Below are 9,411 nucleotides of genomic sequence, written 5' to 3' on the forward strand. Positions count from 1 at the left end.
TCCATCCATCCATCCATCCATCCATCCATCCATCCATCCATCCATCCATCCATCCATCCATCCATCCATCCATCCATCCATCCATCCTCTTCTCCTTCTCCTGATTAGTCCTTTTCCTGGGTCACGGTGGGGCCGGTGCCTATCCCCAACAGTCTACGGGTGAGAGGTGGGGTACACCATAGACAGGTCACCAGTCCGTCGCAGGGAAACACAGAGTCACACAACCATGCAAACATGCACACTTACACCTAAGGATTATTTAGAGAAGCCAACAGTCATGTTTTTGGCTGTGGAGAAAGCCAGGTTATCCAAAGAGAACCCACGCATGCACAATGATCACATGCAAACTCCATGAAGAAAGGCCAAGAATCAAACATGGAACCTACTTGCTGCAAGACAACATAGCTACAAACTGCACCACCATGGACCCCAGCTTTAATCATTTAAACATAAAGAGTGAAAATTGTTCCTTTTTCCAAGGTAGTGATACTTTTTTTCTCATAGGCTTGCTCAAAATTGCCAATGGCAAGTGTTTATTTCAATATAAATTCCCTTTTTCTTATATGATTTTTTTTCTTTATACCTTTTTAGCTAAAAAAGGTTTTCTTTGAAGTACTTAACATAAACAATGTGCTAATACTCAACTTCTCTAGCCATTAAAGAAACTATTGGTATGCTCTTGTTATGCTGCCTTTAGTCAGGCTGCTCCTCTGAGGACTGTCCTGTTTATCTTGAGCCAGATGGCACTCACTGGAAAACACTATTAAAGGACGCTAATTACATGCAAGCCTTACATGACAATAAGGCAGGATACTAATGTTAAAGTTCAAACAAACGTCTCCTCAAGCGGACATGATGAAGTTGTAACAAAACTTTACATCATATTTAAGGAAACTGATGACGAAGTTGAAACAAAACCTTAGCTCATGTTAAAGGAAACAAGCTAATTGTTTTACCACTACGCACAAATCCTCATATCTTAAGAATATAATAATTGAAATATGGATAGACTAATGCTACATGATTTCTGTAAAAAATAAAAAATAAAAATAAAGTATGTATACAGTAGATGTTTCCTTTTGATATTTGATATTAATCAAATCTAAGATTGCCTTTTCCACCCACAAGCTTACTGTTTGGTATAGGATTTATTTTAAAGTGTTATTCCTGTTTTTTAAGGTTTTTAATAGTTTGACCCCATCATATTAAAAGACTTTTACTGTAAATCATTTTTACAAAAGCTAGATCAATACGCCCAAATAGAAATAGAAATTACAAAGAGAGATAGAGTTTTAATGATTTCAGATTTGGAGACACTAAGTCTCTGCATTTAACCCATCCCCTTGGGGAGCAGTGGGCTGCCTTTGTATGGCGCCCAGGAAGGAGTTTGGGGTTAAGGATCGTGCTCAGAGAGCCAGAGTGCCCACTGTGGGGATGAAACCAGGCACTTGAAACCTTCTCAGAGCGCAAGGGCAATATTCTAACCACTATGCCAACACTCCCCCAACAGGTTTTTATTTCTTACATGTTCCATTTTCCAAAAGAAAAAAAGGAAAGATGAGCTGTTCTGACTTTCTAAAATTATGCTCCATAACCAGATTGACCACCCAGGGATGGATGGTCGAGTGGTGCAGGATGAAGGTTAGGTTAAAGGTTTGGGTTACTAAATTCTTTGCTGACCTGCTTGCATGGTATGCAATTATAAGAGGTCCAGCAGGAGAAAAGCTCTATCGTTTAGATCAGGGATGTCAAACTTGTTCCAGAAAGGGCCGTGTGACTGCAGGTTTTCTTTCCAACCAAGCAATAGCACACCAGACTCCATTCATCTCATTAAGTGAGTTCAATCTGAACATGACTTGATTAGATGAATGGAGTCTGTGCTATGTAATGTAGCCTGTGCTATTGTTTGGTTGGAAAGAAAACCTGCCGCGACACAGCCCTTTCTGGAACCAGTTTGACACCCCTGGTTTAGATGTTTCAGCACCAGATCCACCATGGTTACACCCAATACACGTCACCGGCTACAGCCTTGTACCTTCATGTATGTGAATCTCTGTACCCCGTATTTCTGTTTTAACCCCCTCATGCCCCTAGCAGCTATTACAAAAATAGGGATCTCCAGTTGTGCCACATAGGCTTTCCAACCTACTATTAATATTCCAAAAACATCTTCAACTCTTCTATTTCCACCGCCAGTGGGAAATGGAGTCTGATAGGTTTATCTTACTCAGTTAGTCAGATCAATAGCAAGGACCAAACAGAAGGGGCACCAGATGATGGTACTGGGATTTAAAAGTTTTCTGAAACATGATCAGAGCATGTGAACAGAGTGGAGCACCACTTAGGACGATGTTGCTCATTCGCTCCGCCACTAAAAGTTGTGTCAAGATGCTCCTCTCAAAATCCGCTCCGCGCTCACCTTAATTTTCCTGCCACTCCGACAAAATCGCTCCATGATCACTCAAATTTTAAGGAGAAGGCATTTTCTGAAAATTTTCCTTCATGTAATTATGCCAGGGCTCTGGCACACACAGTGTGAGATTTAATTATTGTCTTATCTAACTGGCTGTTGAATTATTGCACTTGATATATTTTCCCAGCTGTAAACTTAACAATTCACTCCATTCATGTTTCCCTGCTTTTCCTATTTAATATTTATTTATTTTACTAAACCACATTAAAAAAGATCACTTTGCATCCCATTGTGAATGAGATAATAGCGTTTAATGTATGTATGCGATCCATTTTGAAAAACAGGCTCTTACAACAAATAATCGCTTTAAGTAAACCCACTCTGTATTTTTAAGTATAGTTAGTATATGTTTTTATGATATTTTATCCCACTTATTATCACACAATATGCAATCATCATCTCTGGGATTCCGTGGAAAGGTTGGTATTAATAATAAATGTTTTTTTTACTAATTTTATAATCCAAAATTTTTAATTGACGTTGCGAAAACCTCACTCCGGCCTTTGAATTGAAAACCGCTCTGCTTTCCCCAATATTTCTTCCGCTCCGCTCCACCTCTTGCTCCACGCGCCGCTTCATTCACATGCTCTGAACATGATAGCTGCAGTTCCACTGCTGCATTTACTTTATGTTATTCCATCAGGGATAGCTAAGGAAAACATCAAACGCTTTCAATATACAGCATTATGACAGACAGTGGCTTTGTTTGAATTCAGAGGCATCTGAAGGCCAGATTTAATGGCTGATTAGGTCATAGCGCAGTGCCTTGGTCTGTTGGGATTGGAAGACTCCTTCATATGCGGCCCATAAATGCAGCCTTCTTTTCACCCGGTTGGATGGACAGGTCCAATATGTCCTCTGTAGCCTTGGGTATCCCATGGTTCATTGTGAGTCCAAGCAAGCTGGCTACTCCATTTCTGAAGGAAAAAGGGAATTGGCAATGGACAGTGGTAAATATTGTAAGTACAGTTTAATTTAATACAAGGTGTTTATCGTTTAATCTTGAATGAAAATAGTTATTTTAAATGGTAAGTAAGTCAGATAACTTGCAGGTAAGGTTTGATTTCACAGCTGTTTGGCTGTGACACCATCCTGGAGAGAAATGTTAGCTGTGCTGCTGTCATCAACACCTTTGTTTATAGATCTTGGAGATCAGCTGTTTTCCAGTGTGGTCCTGTTTCTCTGACTGTGACTGGCTGGATGTGCTCTCTTCATCCTCTGACATGGGAGCTGGCTCGGAGCACGTCTGCCTGTCTGTGTGTTTCCTGGACGGGGCCGCCTTTTACAGCTGCTTTTTGTATCTCTGCTTCTGTCTCCTTTAACCCCAGTCGGCCTCGGCAGATGGCCGCTCACACTGAGCCTGGTTCTGCTGGAGGTTTCTTCCCTTTAAAAGGGAGTTTTTCCTCTCCACTGTTGCTACAAGCATACTTAGTGTGAGGGATTGCATTTGAGTCAATAAGTCGATCCAATCAACTGGTTTTCCTTTGATAGAAAACTTGACTGTATGATCTGGTAAACTATAAAGTACCAAGATCTCTGCAGTCTGGAGACTACAAATCTGATATCTGTGATGATGGTACTGCTGCTGAATCTCCTCAGAAAATGTAATTAGCACACAAAACAGTAGTAAGCAGTTTGGCATCCATTCTTTCCCATCTGTGTGGGTCTATAATTGCTTCTAGGTGACAGAGCTTATGCTGAGTGAGGGGTGGTGAAAGCTGGTGAAGGCTATACCTACTTGAAACTACAAGTGAACTCTTATGGCCTCCCTATTTTCACAGCCCCTGAAGGACAATTTTCATGTGGGCTGGGTTGTTTCGAACTCAACCAGTGACTGTCATTAATAGGCAGAGACAATGATCAATGACAATGGAATTTTACAGCTCTAATCTATTTGCTTTACATAGACTGCATAAATTGATGATGTGGAGCAGCAGTTATCCTATGCGAAGACTTTCATTTCTGCTGTGTTTAAGAATAAAGTAAAATCCCTAACAACACAGACACAGCATAAAGTTTGACATTATCACAAAGTTGTTTCATAATGTAGTAATTTTCTTACCTGGTTTATATTTCTGGAGAGTCCAACATCAACAACGATATTTGTCTATCCAGGTCTGAGGTCCTGATGCTGCCAGTAATACGTGTACCTGTAGCTGTTGCCTGTACTTACTCCTTATGTTCTTAATTTTTGCTGTGACTGGGGCTTTTGTTATGGCAAGGACTTCATGAGGGGTAATTCTTGCCAGTAGCATCCATTAGGTACTGTTTCAAAATATTGAAGCAAATATCAAAGTATTTTCAGAATCAGAATCAGAAATACTTTAATAATCCCATAATTTTGACTTACAGGACTCAAATTACTTCCTATCTTTGTTTTTTTGGGGGGGCTTTACTGGTTTTGCAGTAACCTGTAGCCCAGAAGTTCCATTTTGTATTTGTTCCAAATAAATTCAAATGTTCTTACTCCAGGAGTGACAGGAGTGATTCTAGTTCTTTTTGGTGCAGCACTTTCCTACACTTGCACAATATGATTATTTTAACTTCCCTTCCATCACTTACTGCAGTACCTTGCCACCAAGTTGTATGGAATGGATATTACAGTATCTTTCATGGCTTGTTCAGCTTTGGGTGGATTCATCAGTATAGTCAAACTTTAATGTGATCTGACTCATCTTTGTTTGGACGTCGCCTTAGACCTTTTTTCCTTTCAGATGCTGAAGGACTTTTATCATCTACTTCCTTTTACCTTTAGTGATGGTGGGGGAGTGTAAGGTCATTTGGAAGTTCCAAAGTAAGACACTTTGAGTAAGATTGACAATTAAAGTAAATTCTAGAGATAGTTAGATATTTTCTTATCTGTATAGATAGCTATTTTCCTGAGAAACTACTGTGGCATTGCTTTAAAGCCTTATCAATTGAGCAAGTTAGATGGTAACACTGGTGACTTAGTGTCTCTCCGGATACTGTAGATAAATGCACAACATCCGGTTCTGATGTGCTTGTTTTCCCTATTAGTTTAAAAATATCTGAGTATATACTAATGAAATGTATTGATATGAACAATGAGGACTATGGCAATATGGAACTACAAAGGGTGTATGGCGTGTATACTTGAACTGTCTGCAGGTGACTAAACGAGTTTTCAGAAATGCTAACTTGTATTTTTGGGACACAGTGGTTTAGGAGTTAGGGGTTTTGTCCTGAAGTCTGTGAAACGAGGGTTCCAAACCCAGCTCTATCTATCTCAGCTGCCGTTTTCTTGGACAAAGTCCTTTCCTATTGTGTTGGTGGTTTGAAGGCTTTATAATAGCAGTTGTATTTTTAATTAATATTTTTTTTATTATGTAATTTACAATTTAATAAAATAATGCTATTTATGTAAAGAAATCAACACTTACAGTGAGAGGGGAAATTTCAATTTTTAGTTAAATTTGCAATCTTATGTATTCAAAGTGTCAATATAACCAAAAATCCTTGAGAATTATTAAAGCTCAGAGTAGTGTTAGAATTAACACTCTATGATTTTAATTAACACCTGATTTTGCTATGTAGCTTGCATGTTAATTTTGTTTAAAACCTAAATGTTTCATAATACGCATAATTATTTGTAAACACATTGATAGTAATACTGGTGATTCATAGTATGTGTGACACTTAAAGGGAAGCTACTTCACCATTGTAAGCTTTGAGTAAGCTTTATCATCGAAATAATGTTCTGTATCTATTTTTTTTTTACCTCATTCTTATTCCCTCAAGTTTAAATGCTTTCCTCCGTGCCTGTCTGAGCTAGGGGTGGGAAACCATTCACATTTGAACCGTTGCAAAACTGATGCTTTGTACTTGGCAGTTGGTTTCTGTACTCAACATTGCCTATTTTCTGTACCATGATAAATTCAACCTAAAAAATAGGCTTATGTGAATGACATCTGGATCTCCTTCTGAAACGCTGATCCCTCCTCTCAAGCGCTCTTCATGCAGCCATGCCTGCGTCATTTACTGTACCAGCAGCAATGTTGTAAACTCATAAAAGGGTTTAAGGGTGTAATTTAAGGAACCGTATATTTATTTTTCTTTAATACTTAATACTCTGTGTTCTATATGTGCATCCAAGGTTTTTTCCCCAACCCCAAGGATAATATTCTCATTTTGGTCTCAGACTGACAATAAAGATTCTTAATTCTGCAACAAATAATCTAAAAAAAAAAAGCAATTTGCTTACAAATGTTAGTGTTATGAGAATATTAATACTAATCTTAAAAGGAATGGCTAACTTCTGTTTGAACTAAGAAAAAAAAAAGGAACAAAAAATAATTTAACTTTATTTGAAAACATGTTACAGTTTCTTTGGCTATGTGACTTTAGCTATGTTTCTTTCCTGGAAGCTCACTGTGAATTTATCCCAAACAGCATCCCCACACAGTCCTGTCTTGATTTTTTTTGACCTCATCAGACCAAGTTATAAGTATATTTTCCCGCATTTCATGGGCTTGTTATTATTTCGTAAAGAAACAACCTTTATTATGTTTTTACTTCAGCCATTGAGTGTGCCTACAGGCCCTTGTGTTTGTTGTTTTATGGGAATTATTTAAACAATTTTTATTGACAAAAAATGTACAGTGGTTTTGGCACTTTCACATTAATTTAATAAACTCATTGTGTTGTTCTAATAAACCCCACTCCATTACTCCATTACAATACATTTAAATTTGTGTTTGTAACATGGGAATATGTAAACAAGTTAAAATAGTGTGAAGCTTTAGCAGAATGTTTTATGTACCGTAGAATATAGTTGAAAAGCACTTTACAATAAAAATAATTCATACACTTTAAGAAAGACTAATGAATGATTGAATGTTAAGCAAATTTTATTTATACTGAGTGTGATATAATGTTTTTGTTTTGGCAGTAAATATGTAACTTTTGTAAAGCATCCTGAAATAAAGGTCCATTAATATTTAAAACCTTTGACCTTGTGTGCAACATTTTAATATCCATTTACAATTTGATGGGATATAAAGATTGCTTAAATGAAAGGATTTTTTTCTAGCTTTACACATGTTAGTGGTATTGAAAATGTCTAGAAAAAACAAAAGGTAAAAAGAAAATATTACTTTCCCTTAGTTTGGTAGAACAACCTCATAAGGTGTTTATAAATTTCTTTCATTTTGAAGCCATATATTATTGGATTAAATAGAGGACTACACATTATTACATACATTGTCATTACAAAGCGTAGAATCTTTGACATATCAGATGCTAGTACAACAACAATCACATCATAAGTGAGCAAGCTAGAATAGTTGATTAAAACCATCAGGTGAGGTAAACATGTCTGTGCAGCTTTTTTCCTTACTTCCCCACAACTTCTGTAGGCCACTTTAAGTATCATTGTGTAGCTGAATAAAATAAAAAGCATTGGAAGAAGACTTATATTAAATAAAACAACAGAGCAGTATACTATTAATTCCCTTGAAGCCGCGCAAAGAAGATAATTTATTGAATTGTTGCAAAACATACCTTTCAAAGTAAAACTACAGAGTTTTAAATGAGCTAATAGAATGATGGCCACAGAAATATGACACGCAGGTACAATCCAAGCTGAAACAAGAAAACTACTCACTGTGTTTTTCTTCATAATGGTGGGATATTGCAGAGGTTTGCATATGGATACATATCTGTCATAAGACATGACTGCCAAAAGCAGGAATTCAGAACCACTTAAGGAATAAAATAAATAAGTCTGAAAGAGACACATCTGATACGTTATGATTTGTTTTTCAGATAAAAAGTCTATCAAAAGCTTTGGGTAAACTGCAGTACTAAAAAGCATAGAGTTAATCAACAAAGCAGAAATAAAAATATACATTGGCTCATGGAGGTTTTTGTGAATCACTACCAGACAAACCACCATAGCATTGCTGGACAGGATCAAAATATAACTAGTAAACATGATAATAAAGTAAACATATTTATATTTTTCAACCTCTACATAACCGGCAAGAGCTATGTATGTTACATTCATCTCAGTAAACAAGAGAGATACAGCACAATCTATTCAACTGAAAGTGTGAGACATACTGGCTACTTAAAGATCCTTCTTTTGCCACCATGGATTACAGATACTATTCCTAGAAGAGATGCCAGCATGTCAACAACTTCTAATGAGTTCAAGCGAATAGTTTGAAGTTGTTGTTGTTTACTGTCTATCAACATTTCTTTTACAGTTAAGTCTGGTATACCACATACAAATTTTGTCCATGTTTAGCTAAACCCTACTTATATACTGCGTTATTGCACATCAGTTTTATCCAATGCTCAAAATATGATGGTGTGACCATTTTAGTGTTTTACAATATTCTACATCTTTTTACCATCTTGTAATTGACGGTATTTAGGTATCTAGAAAAACTAAACAAGAAAAAACTAACAAAAAAATGCTTCCCTTCTTTTAACTTATCTTACCGTCGGTTGGGGTTTGTCTGTAAGGGCCTGGTGATCAGGTTAATTCTGGTAGAACCTGGCCCTCTGTCAACTTTACTGTTAATGGCCTCAGATAATGGACTTGTATCTGTACTTGTCCTGTTAGATCTCAGTGCTGCATCTGATTAAGTTGATCATAATATTCTTTCAGTAAGACTTTAATATTTTCTAGAAATTAAAGGAGCAGCATTACAGTGGTTTAAATTGTATCTATCTGAGCGCTTTCAGTTTGTTCAAATCTTCCTCATGTTCCAGGGTTACTTCTGTAATAAAACAGGAATCAGTGGTAGGACTAGTTCTCTTAGACAGTATGGGATTCATTTCCTGAATGCTGATGATACTCGGCCATATATATCTATAAATCCAGATGAAGCTAACCATCCATCCATCCATCCATCCATCCATCCATCCATCCATCCATCCATCCATCCATCCATCCATCCATCCATCCATCC

The 9,411-nt window shown here is 37.1% G+C and overlaps 1 protein-coding gene across 1 annotated transcript; it reads right to left on the reverse strand.

Moving 5' to 3' along the window:
- Positions 1–7,489: 7,489 nt before the first annotated feature.
- LOC107104771 (olfactory receptor 11A1-like) lies at positions 7,490–8,498 on the reverse strand. Its single transcript, XM_015404859.1, has one exon. It carries the CDS (start codon positions 8,496–8,498, stop codon positions 7,584–7,586), a length of 915 nt encoding a protein of 304 aa, XP_015260345.1. The 3' UTR covers positions 7,490–7,583.
- Between the last annotated feature and the right edge of the window lie 913 nt (positions 8,499–9,411).

Source organism: Cyprinodon variegatus, unplaced genomic scaffold, assembly GCF_000732505.1.
Source record: "Cyprinodon variegatus isolate N-32 unplaced genomic scaffold, C_variegatus-1.0 Scaffold1878, whole genome shotgun sequence".
Taxonomy (NCBI): domain Eukaryota; kingdom Metazoa; phylum Chordata; class Actinopteri; order Cyprinodontiformes; family Cyprinodontidae; genus Cyprinodon; species Cyprinodon variegatus.

Excerpts from the sequence above, each read along its gene's own strand:
- LOC107104771 (XM_015404859.1), bottom strand. The coding sequence starts at position 8,498 with ATGAATGTAACATACATAGCTCTTGCCGGTTATGTAGAGGTTGAAAAA.